General features: G+C 35.9%; 1 protein-coding gene and 1 non-coding gene across 2 annotated transcripts; one reads left to right on the top strand and one right to left on the bottom strand.

Moving 5' to 3' along the window:
• Window positions 1–14,241: 14,241 nt before the first annotated feature.
• LOC141716540 (small nucleolar RNA R71) lies at window positions 14,242–14,348 on the bottom strand. Its single transcript, XR_012573246.1, has one exon. It is a non-coding gene; the product is annotated as a small nucleolar RNA R71 (small nucleolar RNA).
• A 4,201-nt stretch (window positions 14,349–18,549) lies between these two features.
• LOC141715032 (uncharacterized) lies at window positions 18,550–19,014 on the top strand. The gene has a single exon (XM_074518520.1). It carries the CDS (start codon window positions 18,550–18,552, stop codon window positions 19,012–19,014), a length of 465 nt encoding a protein of 154 aa, XP_074374621.1.
• The last annotated feature ends 3,085 nt before the right edge of the window (window positions 19,015–22,099 follow it).

Below are 22,099 nucleotides of genomic sequence, written 5' to 3'. Positions count from 1 at the left end.
ACATAATCCTATTAAGGGGGGAGAATGTAACGACCGGAAAATTTACGTTGTATTATATCATATTGATAATAAAATATGTGTATTAATATGTCATTTACGTGTGATTATCTGTTGAAATCTAATTGTTACTGGTTACGTGCATTCCGTGTCATTTCTGTATTTTTAAGGTATTTTTCAGATGTTTTATTTTGCATTCATCGCTTTCATTTCAAACGTTTTACGACCCAAACAATGACTGTAAAGCCAGTATTTCAAATAAAATAATGGGCCTTGTTTTTCATCAAACGGCTTTACAATCGCAATATTCTGAACATCTGGATATTTTATAATTTTTCTCGTTTTACGAAAAATGATTTTTTCCGGGTCCCATTGGGCGTTAAAAATCCCACAAAAATCACATTTTTATTTTTATAAAATTATAGGACTTTCATTTATATTATTTTTTTCATTTTTGCAATATTCACAATTTTTGGGAAATTTTGGCATATATATTGTATATATAAAATATTTATAAATTAAATTTTAATACCCAAAAATTACAAAATTAGGGGCTTATTAATTTTAAAAAGTGTAGAATTAGGGCCTTATTTTTTATTAGGAGTATTAATTTTACTACTATAAATAGCCTAATTTTTATTTAATGAATCATAATTAATAATTAAAAATCAGAAATTTCTTTGAAACCGGGTCGGGATTTCCAGAATCGGGTCGAAAAATCAAACCTTGATTTCCAGCTGATTTCTGCATCAAATCGTGTGATTCAAGTACTCAAATTGAAGGTTTTGATTCGTTCTTTTTGTTTCTTGCATCAATTTCATGTTTTAATGCCTTGACTTTGATTTTCGATTTCTAGGGTTTATGCTCGAATTAGGACTTTTTGATTCTAGGGTTATTTTGATGATTGATATAGCTTTGTTAGATGATTTATAGTTGATTCATGGTGTTTAATTGAACGAACGATGTCTGTATAGTGATTCACGATTTCTAGGGTTTATGTCAGATTTTTAAAACACAACTCGATGATTTCTGTGAATTTTTGGTTCCTGAAAGTTTAGGGCTTTGACTGTGTGTGTTCATAGCTTTAATTTCCACTATAGAACATTGAGTTTGGTTTACAGAATCGAAAGATGGGTTTTTGGCCGGAATTGAAGTCGGTTTTGATCGGAGAAATTGTTGCAGGGATGTTTCTGGTCGATTTTGGCCTAAAACAGATTGGGGGAGTAATTTGGAATGTTTTTGGGATCAAAAACGATACCAAACGGTGTCCGTTTGGCCAGGAATTGAGACGCCGGAGTCCGGGAAACCCACCGGAATCTGGAAATTTTCCGGTGAGTTCACCCCGACCAGGGATGTTCTTGGTGACCCGGTTGCAACCCGATTTGCAACCCGGGTTTGATCTGATTTTGTCAGGGATTGTTTTCTGACATATGTTTCTGAATTTTTAATTTTTAATTTTATTTTTATTTTGAAAATCAGATTTATTTATTTTATAAATTGATTAATTAATTATTTAATTAATTGATTTATATTATAAATAATTCTGAATTATTTTCTAAAAATCAGATTGAATTATTTTCTTAATTATTTATTATTTATTTATTATTTATTAACTATTTATTAATTATTTAAAAATGATTAATTATTTTGATAATTAATCTAATAATTTTCAATAAATCATAATAAATTCATTTTAATTCCAAAAATTATAGAAAAATCATTTTTAATTCTGATTTTTTCTTAAATAATGATTAAAAAATTATTTTTGAGTTTTAAAAATTAGTAATAATTATTTATAGTGAATAAAAATTGGAATTATCAGTGTTTGATTGATAATAATTCAACCGTTAGTCCGATTCGAGTGAAACGAAAGCCTGTTGACTCAAAAAAATGAATTCTTTTCATTAAAAATAATATCAAAGCTTAATTTCTTCTAGAAATTAGTTGATTTTGTTACTTGTTTGATTATCAGTCGAAATGCATGCCGAGACGAGCCCGAAAATTTCCGGAAAAATGGGAAACGAGTCAGATAACGATCAGTTGAGCGATCAGCGAGTCCATTTTGGTTCTAAAAATTATTTTAACTATAAAAACATGCTTATGTGCTTATGTGCTTATGTGTATTACATGGTTAATTGAGTCTTATTTGCTAATAAATAATACATGAGTCAGTAATAAGCGCATGGGTAGATGTTAGGAACGGTGTGAAGTCGATTCAAGATGCAATTGAAGTACGAAATGACTTAATCACTTTATTTTGCTAACAGAAGCTAAGCCAACCAGGCAAGTTTAGTCGATATTAGTCCAAGGTGATAGACGAAAGTGATCTAATTGCAGTGAGTCGCGCAGAAGGCAAGTTTTTCCCCTATTCTATTTTCAGAATAGTGACATTTCTTCAGATGCTTATCACTGTTGCACTCTTTTGATTCTTGTTCTTACTCATTGATACACACTTGTTATTCCTTTGTTCATATTTCATTGGTGATATATTGAGATTGATATATTCTGGTGTTTAGAATATATCAAAGCATACCGATTGTTCCGGTTGCTAAGCGATGGACTGGATACTGATATTTTTGGGATTGAGTGTGTCTTAATACTGAGGACCGGGATATGACTGGTGCCTCGACATGGGCCGTAGTGCCTGGGTACCCAACTGGATCTATATATTGAGATATAGATCTGCATTATATTCTAACTGATCAGCAGAATATATATGTGAATTTGTGTCCAGTTTAGTTCATTTGTACTCGCCAGTAATGGTCTTCTTTCTATTCTCGTGGGGTTATATCTTTGCAGATATACCCGGGATTACGGATTCATTTAAAATACTTTAACACTGTTTATATTTTGTGGACTTGTTGAGCAATTGTTGGCTCACCCTTTTTGTTATTCACCTTATTGTTTTCAGTTAAGAAGGGATATGAAACCCATCAAGACTCGAGTGGTAAAGAAGCGGGTCAAGCCTCGGGATCCTCTCATACCCAATATATTGATCCCAATCTAGGAAGAAAGCTTTGAGTTACCCGAACAGGTGGAGTGTTAATAGATAGTGTGTGTGTTTAAATAAAAATGAATTTAGTTTAAAACTGGTTAGACAATGGTTTGTAATAAAGAGAGTTTATGAGAATTTGAACTTGGTTTGTAATAAAAGTAGATAGTGGTTCTTGTTTTCATACTTCAACCTAAAGAAAAGATCCTGGTTAGTATTAAAGGGGTTTAATTTCATTTCTTTATTAATTGTTAATCAGATAGTACAGGTTTGGTGATTAGCTAGTAACCCCCAGACTTATACCCCGGGTCTGGAGGGCGTTACACCAGACTTCTCGTCTTTATTTATGCCATGTTTTCAGTTTATATGCAGTTTAGACTTTACTCTATTAGTTTGGACTTGTTGTATTTTATTATGTCACGATCAACTCATTTTCGTTCCTGGTTTTAGTATTCACAATGCTTTCTAAACTAGCTCCAAATGGTGCACACTTAAACAATTTAAAACTTGATCCAAATGAAAATAATGTTACAAGGGAACCATTGGAAAAATAAAATGATACATCAATGATAACGGGAAATATGATATTGCAACACATTGCCAACATGAGACAATAAACTCCATACTTATCTACTCGCATTTTCATTTGTTCTAACAACCGTAAAGCTACTTCGAATGACAGTAATTGACTATACAACCCACTGATAAAAGTAATTCAAACACGCAATGGACTATTAAGGACAATCTTATTTTGCTTTCAATCTTTATTCACGCTCTACAGTTGTTACATAATGACATTTCATTTTTCTTACTTTCACTACAACGAGTAGTCATTTCAAAATAATTGAAGATAATAGCATGTGAAAATATGACAACTCAAAGTCTTTATTAAAGGCTGATAAGATTTCAGTGGTTGTTGGATGATATATTAATATTATATTTGTCATTGAGTATACGATAAGAATACAAAATAACCTTTAAGTTGTACCACTATAAGGCTCATTTTTCCCTATAAATACATCATACTTCATAACTTTAAACCATATGTTCCAACTATAGGCATCTTATTACACATAAAATAGATAAGGGCAAAGGGCATGCAACGCCTACAAATGTTAAGAGAGGTATGCGTCAACTAAGTTTAGCTGAATCCGTTGAACGTGGAAGGAAAAAGAAAGAATCCAAAATCGCGAAGAAATCGTATGGTAAGGTTAATCACAAAATATTGGACGAAATAAAAGCTAATAAAATGAAGATTGAAAGGGCCTATAACGATATGTCCCAAACGGAGGAGGAACGTATACGTCAGGTGGATGAGGTTTACAAAAAATATGACATAATGGAAATCAACCTTATCGAACAAGACGATAACTTAATAGCAAGGTACGTTGTGGCTCATCAGCAACACCTAGAGATGGAGGCTGAGGAAGAAGAGTCTGGTGAAGAGTCTGATGGATATGTTGTTAACCTTGCTGATTTTTAGCAAACAATGTAATTTCTTTGCCTTATTGTAATAGTTTTTCCCTCAATTATCTTCTTCTTGTCCAACACTGCATTAAACACCCCATGTGCGAATCTCCTCGAAAATAAGATAAGTTGAAACAAGTATTGTGTGTTTTCAAAGGTAATGCACATGTAATAATTCAGAACTTTAGTCACGTGCAAATGTTTTAAATGATTTGAAAACTCAAACTATTAAATTCACCTTCTTCATTATTTCCCCAGTTCAAAGTTTAAAGTTTTACCAGTTCATTTTTTGCCCTATAAATATCTGCGGACCTATAAGTCATCATCTCAACTTCACCCCTCTCCACTTTAAGATTCTCCACATTTTTAGATTCATACACTGAGGTCATGGACAAGGGCAAGGGACACGCAAGCTCGGAAATGCGTAACAACAGGGAAGTTAATTGGTATAAATGGACCGAATCTCAAGCACCTACTGAATCTCACAGAGCAAAAATCAGTGAGGTCAAAAAATTTATCCGAAGAATGCGAGCTATACGGGCTGCACAAGGATTCGCCATCCGTGACAATGAACAGTTTATTGGGTACGGGGAAATGCACTTCGAGTTTATGAAATCATCGATCCGGTACGAAGATAACATTAATAAGAATTTCAACGCTGGTAAAATTTCAAAGGAAGAATATGATTATGAATTAAAAGAAATGTGTCGATACTACTACTTCATGGAGGACGAGCTTGAGATGAGGAAAAGGGAGGCCGAGGATGTAGTCGCAAGGTGTAGGAGTGAAAAGATACGTGAAGAGGAAGAATAGTGGGATAAAAAATATGCTAAGTATATTGTCAAACTTGGGGATTTCTCTCAAGGTCACGATGATGTTGGTATGGCTACAAACATCTGTTATAGCACTCACGGCCCCGACTCGTGGCCACCGCGTCAAACTCGGTCGAGTAGGCACGTATTAACCCACAAAAATGGGGAGGGAGGTCATAAGCATACCTCCCCTCACATTCAAGGGGATGAGGAAGAAAATTATAAAAATGCTAACGAGATTGAAGATCACGAATTTGATCATTACGTTGTTAATCTTGCGGATGACTAAAGAATTTGAGAGTTCTTTCATTATCCCTTTTTCAGTTGCAATGTACTTCCTACTTTATCATTTTCATTATCCACTTTCCGTTACAACGTACTTTTAAATTCTTTATCCCTCATGACACCCTTTATCGAGTTTCAAATTAAAAACTAAAATGTAACATATACAATTTTTTTTCCAATTACGCCCAAACATGATCTCACTTACAATTAAGCACTCGCCGCTCAATACACCATTTTCGAAGCTACAAAAGTGTTAGTGATATTAGTTTTTAATAAAAAAAACTCCAAATGCTTATTTATTATTTATTCATACAGACTCCAAATGTTTTTACATACCTACAAAATGTTCCTAAACAAATTTCCGGTTATTTAAATATGTCGTGCACAAATTTACCCTCCCGTGACAATTACGCACTCACCGCTCAAGACACCATTTTCGAAGCTACAAAAGTGTTGGCCATATAAATTTTTAATTCAAAATTAAAATTTTCCCAAAATATAGGTTTACATTACAACACATCAAAAGAATTTGGATCCCAAAAAAACTACGGTTATTTACATACGCACGTGCCAAAACATGCACTCACCTAAAAATTATACACTACATTGCACGACACCCTTTTCGGAGCTAAACAAATCTTATTTGTACGGTTTTTTATTTAAATTAAAAAATACACACATAAATTAGGTTTACATTACAAGCCAACAAAAAAAAAATTACTAAAAACATTTTCCATTTTTTTAATATGGGAGTCCAAAAATAGCCCTTTATCTAATTTTATTTCGTTCAAAAACACATTAACACAACTTCATCACGGGGAAAAAGAGAAAAAAAAATTAAAAAGACCCCAGAACGCCACTTGTTCTGGGTGTCAGTTGTAGAATCCCACAAGTACAGGCGTTCTGTACCATAAATGGAATTTTTTGAACATATGTACCAAAAAAATGAGTTCTCCATTCTAATATACCAAAAAAGGGACAGAGCCCAGATGGAGGCATTCTCTACGAGTGCTAAAACTTGACAACTCAATGATAAAATATTTTTATTTTCTCTTCCTTTCGGGTCAAATATAACAACTTTTATCATTAATCTGCACCTCTTCAAGTAGCCTAAATTGTCCCCAAATACTTTCTTTTATTTGCATAAATCTAAAGACAAATATTCCTAACAGAAAAAAGTAAATATAAATATTAAAATTCCTTCACATATAATTAAAATATCGGAAAACAACATAATTTAAAGAATTAAAATTCAAATAATTTAACGGGTATCGTGAAATGAAAATGGAGGATTATGAGATTGAAAATTGAAATTTCTTTGGTATAAAAATTGAGCATTTTTCATATTAGCATTTTAAATAAATGAAAAATATGTTTTGGATATTGAAATAGAAAATTTAAATTTGGAGCTTGAGTATTGGGATTTGAATTTTACGAATTTAGATGTCAGGAATTATTTGGATTCATAATTTTGGAGTATAATAATTATTAGAAAGATGGAATTTATAGTATGGAATGAATTAAATTGATTTATAATTTATAGCCAAAAAAAGCTAGTTATTACTAATTCAATGGTTATATACATAAACATATTAATCTATACTAACGATACGTTTTTAAGACACAAAAGAATAAAAAAGAATCATAAATAATGTAATATAATGTTATACATTATAGAAATTGTGATGTGCAGTTGGCCTCTGGCCACCAAAGTGTCCACTGCCCAATATTTTATTCACCTCCAATGTTAGAAGGCAACCGAAGTTCAAGTCATTCAACACGAGGCAGGAATTGGCCACAAAATAAAGCACCGTTACAACTACTATAATATTGGTCTTCAGGAATCAATCAAAAATCATATAATATAATTATAATAATAAAACTAAATTCACGTGGTATCATTGTCAAAAAATAATACGTAGTATCCTTTTTTATTTATACGAAGTGCATTGTTGTTATATACTCTAATCTCACACATAAATGTTCTTTTAAATTCTTCTAAGTATAATTGTTATCGTTATATTCTTTCTTCATTTTTTATCTATTTTTTGATATATATTTTTTCATATTGTCATTTTGACTTTTTGAAAGACTTTTTGAAAACGTCCAAAAAGCATTATTGTTGAATCGCTTGACTGGTTGTGACTAGTCGAGTAGTCCTTTTTGAAAGGTCGACTCGAACTGTCGAGTTGTGTTTTTTCTGTGTTTCATGGGTCTTAGACGCGACTAGTCGACTGGTTCAAAAGTTTATTGGGTCCAAGCCCATTTACAATAAAAGTTAAAATAACCTAATATACTAAAAACACAAAGTCCAATCCTAATTTTTACGTTATACAACCGCTCTCCACTGCTTTTCAAAGATTTTCTCTCTTTATCCAAGTCTCAAGTTGTATATATATATATATATTATACACAAACACACATATACACAATATATATATATATATGTGTGTCTATATATACACAAACTTGACACACACTTACAAACATGTAATATACACCCACATCAGTTCAAAACATGTATATATAGACACACACTTACATAATACACCGTATACACATTTATACAATGGTTGTTCCAACTTATTAATGCACTTACACTTGGTTTTTTTTTACCTATTTATGTTCTAAATTAGATGTTCAGTTCTTGTAGTAGATGACGAATGAAAATCAAACTAACAATACACACATTCCTACATAATACATCCTACACACACTCATATATTGGTTTTTTCAACTTATTAATGCACTTACACTTGGTTTTTTTACCTATTTATGTTCTAAATTGGATGTTCAATTCTTGTAGTAGATGGCGAATGAAAATCGAACTAACAATCCAGCTTATGAACCTTTTAAAGACCCTAAACGGAAAGCTAAATTAAATGATCTCCGAAGGAATTACATATTTTGGTTGGATTTGAAAAATAAAAATATGATACAATGTAATATGAAACACATTATGTGTTCGGGGGTTAGAAGATTAAAACAACATCTTGCGGGTGGATATATGGATGTATCAATGTGCCCAATAACTATAATAAAATTTCAAAAAGAAATGTAGGAGTACAATGATAAAAATACGAAGAAGCCACTGATTTTAGATGATAAAGAGGATATTGATGATTAGATTCATGAGTTTTCATCATATAATGCATCTACTGCGCCTTTCACAATACTATAAACAAAGTCATTAAAGAATATTGCTTGCATGATTCAAAAAATTCCCGGAGAATTAATTGAGGAAAGATGTTGTGCAAGATGCCTTAACATAACAAGACTAAATTATTTTGACAATCTTAAGATTAAGTTGACTTGTAATTTTTATGTAATCTGTAATAATATTTCTTGAGTCTGTAAAAGTGTTGAAGAAGACTAGACTGAAGCATTTTTCAATCTATAGCATTATTCTTCACCAAGATGTTTATCTTCATCCTGAGTCATGATCAGGCTTGATCTTCTTTCAGAGATTTATTCCTAGCTTATTGGATGTTTACTGAAAAATTTTCCAGTCTAGTCTTCTTCAACACTTTTACAGACTCAAAATTACCATTACATATTACATTAAAATTACAAGTCAACTTAATCTTAGGATTGTCAAAGTGACTTAATCTTGTTATGTTAAGGCATGTCTTGTGTGACAATCTTCCCCAATTTGTGAGAAGATCACTTGTCACAAATTCATGCCTGATAACAAGACTAATCCCAAGTTAAAATAAAAACAAATAGATATACAAAGTTCATTCTTTTATACATAGATGCCATCTAACAATTACAAATAAAAATTGAATTTACGGAATCAGCTAAAATTTTTATATCATGACTGAGATCTAATCAAGTCATTCAGCCTTACAAGGCATTCTAGTTCTTCAATAATCTCAGTTCCTCTTAGTGCTTCCACAAGCTTTAGCCATTCATTTAATGAGTAACTGTTAAGGTACTGAATTCTAAACCATGAAAATATGTGAGTTTTGATATTCATAAATACACCATTTTCGGGAACTCTACTCAATCCTCTAGCCTTCAGTTCATTTGATCTTTTCTCCATTCTTTCTAACTCTATAGCCTTTTTGATAACATTTGCTTCTCTCATCCTTTTCAATTTCTTTTCTTTCATCTCTATCGTTGAACCTCTTAGCCAGATCCACCTTCCTTAGTTTTGTGAAAATATCATTCTCAGTCATTAAACTGATCACTCTCTCAAGCTCCACTATTGAGTAATTTTCTATTACTTCCTTGTTGAGTAGGTTGAATGAGCCATCTTTGAAGTAAATTCCCACCTCTCCCAGAGTATCAACAAAGACTTTGACTATGAATTCAGCTTGTTGATCATTGTAGTCATCTTATGAGATTTCTTCTAAAATTGGTGGAAAATCTTCTTGATTAAAGCAAACCCATAGTACTCCCATTTTAATCTTTATTTTCATTGACTTTCTTCCAGTAGACTTGAAATGTGTTTTGACTGGTGGCTTGAATGACGAAGGTTTGGTTAGTTTCTTTAAGGTGGTTTGATTTTCTAGGATAGATGTTTTTGTAGAGAGTTGGTTGTGAGTTTATAGAAGTATTTAGGCTTGGAATTTTGAATGGTTGGAGCTTTTGGTTGGCTCGGAAGTTGGTTTGAGGTTTGTGGAGCTGCAGATGTTTGGTTTATTGGTGTATTCTTTGCGTCTCTCCCATCTTTATCATCCAGACTCTTCTTCTTTCCTCCTTCTATATCACTTCTCTTCTTTTCATCACCCTTGCTACTTTTTCCATCCTTATGACTCCCACAACTTTTGCTAGAATGACTTAGATTTGAGCCAAAATATTTGTGTTCATCTTTCTTTTGCTCATCATCATCCTTGTCATAATCTTTTTCATTGATATCAGTGTTTGGTAGCATGCTCCCAGCATTGCTTAGATATCTTCCCAAGATGGTGATCATTTCAAGATCTTCAACGGTTTTAATTTTCTTCACCTTCAACTCAGTTTCTATTGTCATCGTCATTTTTTATTTTTCATGACACAATGCTTAGAGATTTGAAAGTGTTTGTATCTTCTGGTCGATGAGCATATATAGGCTACTCTCTTGCTAGGATTTAGGTAGGCTTCAGGAAAGACTCTTTATTTTCTTGATTTGAGCTTCTTTAGCAATAAAGTGTCCTCTGGAATTATCACCTTGAATTTATTGACGAAGATGTCTAGTTTTGAGGCTCTCCGAGATTTGAGAAATGAAAGAGAAACCTGCATGCACTTATCAACTCTAGCATCCTTGACATTGGCCACTACTCTCTTTTCCCTTAGCATGTCCTTGGTAACTAAAATCACCCTAAAGAAGTTGATATTTCTGTCAATGTCTCTTTTGTAAGAATGGTGGTTATGGTTCACTGAGATTCTCAGGCATTCTAGATGTTCACCAAACTCCTTGTCTAAATAAGAGCCTTCAGCTGTCTTCTTGAGTCTCTCTTCCATACCAACCTCTTTTTAATTTAAGAATTTTAGCTTGAGCTCTATTTTCATCTCCCCCTTAGTCTTGGTAGCAGGCATAATAGGGTTCTGAGAGATTTGGGCCCTGACAGTTTTTGGATAATCTTGAAGAGGACTTTCAGTGCACCCATGATAGCTTCCAGAGACACACTTGTCTGTATTTGAAAATAATTCCGGGAGCCTTATCAATGACTTGATGTCATTTTGCGGGCTTTGAACTTGGGCTGTTAGCTGATTGATTTGAGTAACAAGAGTTGAGTTGGAAGCTTGAAGTTCAGCCACTTGATCTTGAAGATTTTGGATTTGTGGAGTTGAAGAAGTAGAAGTTGTACTTCTATAGACTACACTACCAAAGCTTTCCTACACCATTCTCTTTATTTCTTCAATCATCAAAGCAGATGGCTCATATCTAGCCTTGTGAAGTTGATCAAGCTTGACCTTAGTGTCATTATTTTGGGTAATTTGAGTGTGGATCACAGTATGAAGAGCCACAAAAAACTCCTTGAGCTGTTTGATGATGGCTTCCATGCTTGAGAGATTGAGAATGGCCAGTTTATCATAAAATTTGATGAATTTGTTCTTGATCTCTGTTTGAGTTGGTATGGGCTCTTCAATCTTCTTGCTCACCATCTTCCATATGTCATCTTGACGACCATCCGGAGTCTTTTCTAGAGCTTTTTTAATGAAATTAAAAGCCTTGAGTTGTGCTTTGTAAAAATCTGCAATAGCATCATACATTTTCTGAAGAGTAAGCACCTTGACATTTCCACCTAAGATGGTGACATACTCCTCCCTAAACCTTAATAGAGCTTCCTTCGTGTTAACGCCGAAGGTCTTTGAGAGCCAAGAATCAACATTGCCATCATGTTCAGCCTCATCTACTATGTTGATCTTCAACTTCTTCCCTGTAAGATAGTATACTGGTTTAATAGTCTTGATTTGTCATATTAGAAGTGAACAATTGTTGAACTATGTTAGCAAAGTCTTCAATTTGATCCACAAACATATCATTTACATAAGTTGGTTGAACTTAGGCATCTTGAAGCCATTTGGCTAGGAGGTGTGAATATGGTTGTGTGGAGGTAGAGGGTAGGTCTGTGTTTGATGGTTTAGAGGTTGAGGAGGATGAAACACCTGTGATAGAAGTCATAGTTGGACTCACAATGAGAACTGTGGTTGTGATAGTGTGTTGATAATCTTGAGAGTGATCCTCCATTTAAATTGGAGGGGAATTAGCTAGGTTACTATCATATACCATAGCTGATAAGTGGATTTTATATCTATTTGGAACGCTTCACATCGGCTTAAGTTGGTGTTTTGGACTCAAGTATTTGGTGTTTTTGATGTGTTTTGTGTTGAGTCGTTGTTGGTCACTAGTCAGAGGTGGAAATGAGCTTTTAAATGATTATATGTTGATAAGAGATCAGGGAAGGAGTTGTGGAAGTTTGTACGAAGAATGGAGCGCAAAAAGAAGAAAGCTACAGAAATTCTATAGAAAGCATGCGCGCCTGAGCCCAAAGGAGCGTGCCCGCGCCCTATTTGTCAGACACAGAGCACGCCCGCGCCTGTTCAAGCATGCTCGTGCCAGCTAAATTCTACAGAATCCTGATTTGATTATAATTTGGTTATTATGAAAGTCTAGGGAGAACATAGAGAAGACCTAAAGCACACAAGACGGCTAAGGAGAAGAAGATGTTTTCACCTTTGTATTCTTCGATTTAGGCAATACTTTTGGATGCTTGTTTTTGATTTTTTTTAAACCTTAGTACTTTTTATATTATCTCATATTATTCTAAACTTATTTATTATCATGTTTTCATTGGAACCCATGGTGACGATGTGTTCGATCATGAACTAATCGTTGTCATGGGGTTCTAGCGGATTTATTTATGGATTTCAATAGTTGATTGTTCTAAATCATTAGTGTGTGGTGATTTATGATTTCCTAGTATGGTTGTACTTATTCTTCTTAGATGCGTAGCTAACATCTAAGTCGTTTGTTAATCTTTATTGAAGCGAAAGTGGATATAGAGGTTTAGAACTTGCCATGCTAGCATAGGTTTATGTATGTTGTCATGCATGATTCGTAGTGTAATTTTAACCATCTTACGCTGCCCTATATAATCTCAATAGATAACTTGCTCTTAAACCATTATATTTTCAAATCTTATAGACATATAGGGTCTAAACATAATTGGTGTCTGCCTAGCTTCTATCTGAATTGTGGATGCTGAGTAGTAGGGTACACATATATTGAAAGATAGTGTGTACTAATTTCATGTTGTCTGATTAGTTATCATAATCGTCACATACTATGATTAAAGGCATAAACTCTGAATGAAGTATTTAATGAAGTTAGAATCCCATGTTTTATTTCATATAAGTAACTTGATTTTAATCTCTTAGTTAATTCATTCTAGCATAATTACTTTTAGATAATCAAACGCAATTTGATACTTGTCTTAGCAGTGAATAATAATCATACATTGTTGCATAAGTGCACATTCTGAATTAAACCAATCTCTGTGGGTATGAACTTAACTTAATCTTATACTACTTGTGATCGCGTACGCTTGCGTGTTTTAGTGCGAACAAGTTTTTGGCGCCGCTGCCAGGGACCGGTGTTAAATTTAGTTTATGTGCTTGTCATCGGTGGTCGTTAAAGTTCACTGACTCGGATTATTTTCTTACAAGGTTTACTTTGTTCGTGTGTTTCAGGTACTATAGAGAGCGTGTATGCGAACACGTTCTCAATCTCGTAAGGAAACACTAGACGAAGTTGAAGAAGAGGAAAAAGAAGTTTTTGAAGAAGTTGAAAAAGTTGAAGAAGAAGTTTTTGTTGCAGTGGGAGAACCAATAACAGAAATGAAAGCGTTGAAGGATTATTCTCAACCAAAAATCAATGACATTCAATCTAGCATTGTCAGACCAGCCATTGCAGTTAATACCTTTGAAATTAAGCCTGACATGATTCAAATGGTACAAAATTCAGTCCAGTTTGGGGGTTCTCCAACGGAAGATCCCAATATGCACATTAGGGATTTAATCGAGATCTGCGACACCTTCAAATTCAACAATGTTTCTGAAGATGTTGTGAAACTAATACTTTTCCCATTTTCTCTGAGGGATAAAGCTAAGAGTTGGTTGCACTCTCTACCACTAGGTTCTATTACGACATGGGAGGATCTTGCTTAGACTAAATTCTTCCTTATGACAAAGACAGCTGCAATCAGGAATGCTCTTACTCAATTTGCACAGCAATCAGGTGAATCTCTATGTGTAGTGTGGGAGCGCTACAAGGAGATGCTTAGGAAGTGTCCTTATCATGGAATTCCTGACTGGATGCTTATAAATTACTTTTATAATTGTTTGGGAACACTGTCAAGACCTCTACTCGATGCAGCATCGGGTGGAGCTTTATGGGCTAAGAGCTATGAGGAAGCTTATGAGCTAATTGAGATGATGGTCGCTAATGAATATCAGAATCTAACTCAGAGACTATCACAAGGCAAGGTAGCAGGAATTCTGGAGGTGGATACAACTACGGCTATAGCTGCTCAGCTAAAGGCGTTAACTATGAAAGTGGATTCTCTGGCTAACTATGGTGTTTATCAGATAACTAGTGTTTGTGAGCTTTGTGTAGGTTCGCATGTGACAAAGCAATGTGCTATATCTAGTGAATCAGCTCAGTTTATGAGCAACTTTCAGAGGTCACAACAACCAGTTCCTACCACTTATCATCCTAACAACCGCAACTATCATAACTTCAGCTGGAGCAATAATCAGGGTGGTATGCCACAGCCTTACCAGCATTTTAGAAACAAGAATTTCAATCCTCCTGGTTTTCAGCAAAAGTTTGTACCAAGGTAACAATTTCATCCACAGGGAATGCAACAACAATCTCATTGAGGTGCTGGTCCATCTTCGAATGAAAAATCTGAATTGGAGGAATTGAGGCTGATGTGCAAAAGCCAAGCGGTTTCAATCAAAACTCTGGAGAATCAAATAGGGTAAATTGCCAATATTTTATTGAATTGACCACAAGAAACTCTTCCTAGTGATACAGAAGCTAATCCAGGCAAGAGGGAAGTTAAGGAACAGTTGAAGGCAATCACCTTGAGGTCTGGAAAGGTCGCTAGCCCTAAAAATCATCAAAATGAAGAATCTGAAAAATTTCTCCAGAAGGTGGGCGCGCCCGCGCCCATATCAAGCGCGCCCGGCCCTTGCCAGCTTCAGGAAATGCAATTCTTGAGAAAACAGCTGATCAGAAGGGGGTCGAAGCGGAAACGAAGAAGACTTCTACTGAAAACACTACTCCTTAGAAAAATACAGGAGATAAACAAGTCTATCCGCCTCTGCCATATCGTAAAAGACTTCAAAAGCAGAAGTTCGATAAACAATTTGACAATATTCTGGAGGTTTTAAGAAATTTCATATTAACATACCTTATGCGGAAGCTCTAGAACAAATGCCGAGCTATGCTAAGTTCATGAAGGATATTCTTTCTCGGAAGCTTAAACTTGAGGAGTTGGAAACAGTTGCTCTAACGGAAGAGTGCAGTGCTGTGCTGCAACATAAACTACCTCCTAAACTTAAAGATACAAGAAGCTTCATGATACCATGCACTATTGGAAATTTATCTTTTGTCAAGTGCTTGTGTGACTTGGGAGCTAGCATCAATGTGATGCCATTTTCTGTCTTCAAGAAACTTGGTCTACCTGATCCAAAACCTGTAAACATGTCCTTATAACTGGCTGATCGATCCATCACTTATCCGCGAGGTGTAGTGGAGGATGTATTGGTTAAGATGTAAAAACTCATCTTCCCTGCTGATTTTGTCATTCTAGACTTTAAGGAAGATAAGAAGATTCCCATTATCTTGGGGAGACCATTCTTAGCTACTGGCAGAACTTTGATCGATATGCAAAAGGGTAAGCTTACTATGAGGGTTCAAGATCAGGACGTTACATTTAATCTTTATAATGCAATAAAATTCATTCCCTACTGATGAAGATGAGTGCTTTAAATTAGAGTTGGTTGACTCTGTAGTGAATTTATAGCTTGATCAATTGCTAAGGACTGGCGCCTTAGAGAGAGCCTTAACAGGGGAATCTGATAGTGAAGATGAAGAAGGGGAAGAGCAACTACAGTATTTGAAAACATCTCCGTGGAAAAGAAGATTGGACTTGTCATTCGAGTCTCTTGGATTATCAGAGCTTAAAAATTCTCAAGAGCATCTCAAACTATCTATTAAGGAAGCTCCCACACTTGAACTAAAACCACTGCCTGATCACTTGAGGTATGCATTTTTAGGTGATGCATCTACTTTGCCTGTTATTATCGCATCTGACCTTTCAGGTAGTGATGAAGACAAGTTCTTGAGAATTCTGAGAGAGTTTAAATCAGCAATCAGATGTACTATAGTGGATATTAAGGGAATCAACCCTTCTTATTGTATGCATAAAATTCTGCTTGAGGAAGGAAGTAAACCAACCATTGAACAACAGAGGAGACTCAATCCTATCATGAAGGAGGTAGTGAAGAAAGAAATTCTTTAATGGCTGGATGCAGGAATCATTTATCCTATATCTGACAGTTCATGGGTGAGCCCGGTGCAGTGTGTGCCTAAGAAAAGAGGCATTACCGTTGTAGCTTATGAGAAGAATGCGCTCAACCCTACTCGGATAGTTATAGGATAGAGAGAAGACCATTTTTACTTGTCCTTTTGGCACTTTCGCTCTCCGTTGAGTTTTTTTCGGACTTTGTGGTTCACCTGCTACTTTTTAGAGATGCATGATGGCCATATTCTCATACATGATTGGTACTAATGTGGAGGTGTTCATGGATGACTTTTCTATGTTCGAGACTTCTTATGATGAGTGTTTGTATAATCTTGGCTTGGTGATGAAAAGATGCGTTGAGACCAATCTGGTGCTCAACTGGGAAAAATGTCACTTTATGGTGCAACAGGGTATTCTTGGGCACAAGGTATCTAGAAAAGGTCTTGAAGTGGATAAGGCCAAGGTGGGGGTTATTGAAAATCTTCCTCCACCAATCTCAGTTAAAGGAATCCGTAGTTTTCTTGGTCATGCGGGGTTTTATTGGCGATTCATCAAAGACTTCTCCAAAATCTCTAAACCCTTGTGCAATCTGTTGGAGAAGGATGTTCCCTTCAAATTTGATGAAGAATGTTTGGCTACTTTCGAGAGTTTGAAAAAGAGTTTGACTATAGCACCTATTATTACTGCACCTGATTGGAATGAGCCCTTCAAGATGATGTGCGATGCTAGTGATTTTGCAGCTGGAGCTGTTCTTGGCCAGAGAAAGAAGAACATTTTTCATGTGGTATACTATGCTAGTAAAACCCTTAATGGTGCTCAGCTGAATTACACTACTACAGAGAAGGAGCTTTTAGCAATTGTCTACAGTTTTGAGAAATTTTGATCTTATTTGCTTGGGACAAAAGTGACGGTTTACACTGATCATGCTGATATTCGATATCTGGTCTCGAAGAAAGATTCAAAACCTCGATTGATTCGATGGATTCTCTTGTTACAGGAATTCGAGCGGGAAATCAAAGATAAGAAAGGTACAGAAAATCAGGTAGCAAATCATCTCTCACGTTTGGAAGATCAAGGCAAAGCTTCACAGGATAAGACATTGATCAATGAATCTTTTCCAGATGAGCAACTTTTTGGGGTGCAAGAAGAAGAACCATGATTTGAAGATATTTTGAACTATCTTGTGGGTAATGTTATTCCCCCAGAACTCTCTTGTGCTCAAAGGAAGAAGTTTTTACATGAAGTGAAGTGGTATCGATGGGGTGAGCCGTTCTTGTTTAGACAGGGGAAAATTAGATTATCAGGCGGTATATTCTGTATAGTGAGACGGAGGGTATCTTGTGAGAATGTCATTCTACTGTGTATGGTGGCCATTATGGTGGAGAGAAGACAGCTGCCCGTATCCTTCAAGTGGGAATTTTCTGGCCTACTTTGTTTAAAGATGCTCTTTAGTTCGTGTTGAGATGTGATCGCTTCCAACGAGTTGGAAATATATCGAAGAGAGATGAGATGCCTCTCAATGTACTTCTCGAAGTTGAGATTTTCAATGTTTGGGGAATCGACTTCATGGGGCCATTTGTCTCGTTATGCAATAATCACTTTATTCTTTTGGCGGTGGATTATGTGCCTAAATGGGTTGAGGTTAAAGCTTTTCCAACCAACGATGCTAAGGCAGTGATCAATTTTCTTCATAAGCAGATATTCACACGTTTCGGTACTCCAAGGGTCATAATCAGTGATGAGGGATCGTATTTCTGTAATCACAAATTTACTGCATTAATGGAAAGATATCATGTGAATCATCATATGGCCACAACTTATCATCCTCAAACTAATGGGCAAGCTGAAGTATCTGATCGAGAGATTAAGTGAATTTTGGAAAAAGGTTGTGAGTCCATCAAGGAAATACTGGTCTTTGAAGCTAGATGAAGCTTTTTGGGCCTACAGACCAACATTCAAGACTCATCGAGGCATGCATCCTTTCCAGTTGGTATATGGTAAGGCGTGTCGTTTGCATGCGGAGCTAGAACATGAAGCATATTGGGCTTTGAAGAAGCTGAATCTTGACATGGAAGCTGCTGGAGAAAAGAGAATGCTCCAACTTAATAAACTCGACGAATTTCGTCTAAAGGCTTATGAAAACAATAGGTCATACAAGGAAAATGTCAAGAGATGGCATGATATGAGGTTAGAGCACAAGATATTTATTCCTGGTCAGCAAGTTCTATTATTCAACTCTCGTCTTCGACTTTTTCTAGGAAAGCTAAAGTCACGATGGTCAGGTCCGTTCATTGTCAAAACTGTGTTTCCACATGGAGCTGTGGAAATTTTTAATAAGCATCCGGACCAAGCGTTCAAAGTAAATGGTCAGAGGTTGTATTATTATGGGGATATGGCAAACTGTGAGGTGGTGAGCACCGTTCTTGCGACAACTTGATTTTGAAGTTTCACGTCAAGCTAAAGACGTAAAATATCGTGGGCGGCAACCTATGCATTTGTCGTATTTTTGCTGAAGAAAAATAAACAAAAAAAATCAAAAACTAAATTTTTTTCCAGAAGTATGGCGCGTCCGCGCTCTACACGGCACGCCCGTGCGAGGTCCCTGGGAAAAAAATAAAGAGTGAAAAACATAGAAAATCGGATTAACCCAATATCAAACCCGAATTCTACCCTAATTCAAACCCTATTTCTACACCCTAAACAACTCCCCACCCCTGCTATCTCTATCCTATATATATACACACATCTACATACATACAAACACATATACTACACCCACAAACCCTAGCCTCTCTTACATACAATACTTATACCCAAATTGCTATCACTTATGATTATGGCACCCAAAAGAGCATGAACCATGGGGAGTAGTAGCACCATCCCTCATCTACCGAGGATTCTAGTGTGGGTGGCACAAGAACAGATTTACTTCACGGGAGGCTCAGGCGGAGTTCAGTAGGTTGATGTTTAAGTCGATTGCTAAGGAGAGGGGACTTTTACCCACGGCTAAGGATGGGAAGCTGTTGGAGATGATTGTTGAGAAGGGTTGGTAGACTTTCTGTGAGATACCCTCTGCGGTTCCGATGAGCATTGTGCGGGAATTTTATGCAAATGCTAAGGAGGACAATAATGGGTATTCTTTTGTTCATGGGTTGACTATTGATTATCATCCGACTGCTATTCATCGGGTTATAAATCAACCTGCGAGGCCTAGGACTGCTGATGATTGGGTGCAGAAGCCTAGGGAGGATTTGGACTTGGATTACATTTTGGAAGAGTTGTGTGTTCCAGGCATGGAGTGGAAGTACAAAGCGGGCACCACTGAGCCGCTTACTTTTCCTGCTTCTTGTATGAACAGGTATTCTAGGGCTTGGAACCTATTTGTGTGTGCTAATATCATGCCCTCTTCACATTCACACAAGGTTACCGTGGATCGGGCTATTCTGCTGTGGGGGATTTTGAATGAAGTATATGTTGATCTCGGCTATGTGATTCATCAGATTATGCTGTGTTTTCTGCGAGGGGGAACCACGGGGGTGATTCATCATGCCTCCATTGTTACGAAATTATGTACTTCGGTTGGTATTAGGTGGCCCGAGTATGAGCAGCTGCAGATGCCGAGTACTCCCATTGATAGCTCAACGATTTCGGTGATGCAGGAGTGGTATGGCGGTAAAGCCCATGAGAAGGGATTGGGTTATACATATGATCATCTACCGGGTGGCCAGCCAGCTAACCAGACATATGTAAGGGGTTCTTCTTAGGCACAGCAGACAGCTGCTAGATTCTCTCGTGTAGCCGCTAGATCTTCTCGTGCACAATAGAAAGGGGATGGGACTGAACTTGGAGATGCCCGGTACAAGAGATTGACTAGGCGTATGGATGCCATACATGACATTCACAGCCGTTTTACTCGGGATTTGACACATGCTTTGAGTACTACTTTTAGAGCCACTGGTGTCAAGGTCGATTGGCCTGTATTTGGAGCGAGCACTATTTACCCAGCACCTGATTCTCCACCCGAGGAGGGTGATCCCACCGACGACTAAGTATGCCTTGTATCCTTATTATTACCTTCAATGAGGACATTGAATATTTTAAGTTTGGGGGTGATAATGTAAGGATTAGTTGTGTGTCGTGTTCATATAGATTCATATTGCATGTTTAGTTGTAATTTGTTCATTATTTTCGCAGGATTGTTCATATAGGTCATATTTGTTTGCATATTTGTTCATGTTATTATGTAAATCCATGTAGTTACATTTGTATGCATATAACATGATCCCGTAGGATGAGGTGATGTCGAATAGAGGGATGATTAAGTCCTAATGAATTGATTTCCATGCCCAGAAACAAAGTTTTTTCACAAGTCTTATGGGTTGCTTTTGAACTAGATCATGATCATACTTATTTTTTTATTAGAATTTAATCACTTGATTATATTTAGAATTTTTGCTATTCTCGTAATGATGTAGGAGCACTGAATTTTTAAACTAGGGAAAAACGTGGATATCATTGCTAGTTGTGAATATAATTAAGCGTCAAATGGCTAGTAGCCGGCTCATATTTTTATGAGTAGTCTAAGGTTGAAGATGGAGTGAAACGCACTCATTCAGATTCATTGAAAAATAAAGCAAGAAAAAGAAAGAAAAAAGAAAAGAAAAGAAAAAAAATTGTGTTAGTATATGCAAAATTGACCAAGGGTGAGCTCGTTAATACTCGAGCAATTAAGTTCTAGGGGACTTTGTGCCTAGTGACCTAATGCTTGTATAGTCTGGGATCGCTAACCTAACGCTCGCTACATGTGTAACACCCCCAAATCTGGGGTCGGGGATCTGGGTTGTCACGAGTTCCATTTCCCTTAACAACACTTAATCTAAATAAACAACCAATTACTGCATACTGTGACCCCACAATATAACCACACACCATAATTTATAGTCTCAGAGATGAATACCAAAATAACACATGTCATTTTATTCCACAATTATAAGTCATTACACCTCAAAAGGGTTTCTGAATAAATTTACATATTCTTTGCCATTATTACCATTCATAATATACATAAGTCTGGTACATCAACAGTTGGAAACCTAGCCTATTAGTAGTTCCTACCTCAGCTACACCGACATCAACGCCTACAGGAAACTGCGGCATGTTTCCTATCCGCTCGCGAATTGGGAGCTTGGTCCCGTTCATCTTGTCTATCTGTTGTTGTGTGATGAAAGAAGAAAGCAAGGGTGAGCAACAAGCCCACCGAAATAATATGTATAATAATTAACAATATATGAGCATTCTCATAGTACTCATGAAAGTCTTGGTCAAGAAGAAATGAACCAAGTTTGATATCTTAATGCGACAAAGTCGCAAAATATTCAGTATATATATACATATATACTTCTTAAAATCTTTGATATCCTCTGACATGTATAATATACACAGAGTTCCAGTTTATAACTGTATAAAATATTGTTGCAAGGTGATCTCATATATCTAACCTTGTCTCAACATTTTCTGAAAAT

Source organism: Apium graveolens, chromosome 3, assembly GCF_009905375.1.
Source record: "Apium graveolens cultivar Ventura chromosome 3, ASM990537v1, whole genome shotgun sequence".
In the NCBI taxonomy this organism is placed as follows: domain Eukaryota; kingdom Viridiplantae; phylum Streptophyta; class Magnoliopsida; order Apiales; family Apiaceae; genus Apium; species Apium graveolens.
The sequence above is the reverse complement of the archived record's forward strand: the minus strand, read 5'-3'. Positions and strand labels throughout refer to the sequence as shown.

Excerpts from the sequence above, each read along its gene's own strand:
- LOC141715032 (XM_074518520.1), top strand. The coding sequence starts at position 18,550 with ATGCATCCTTTCCAGTTGGTATATGGTAAGGCGTGTCGTTTGCATGCG.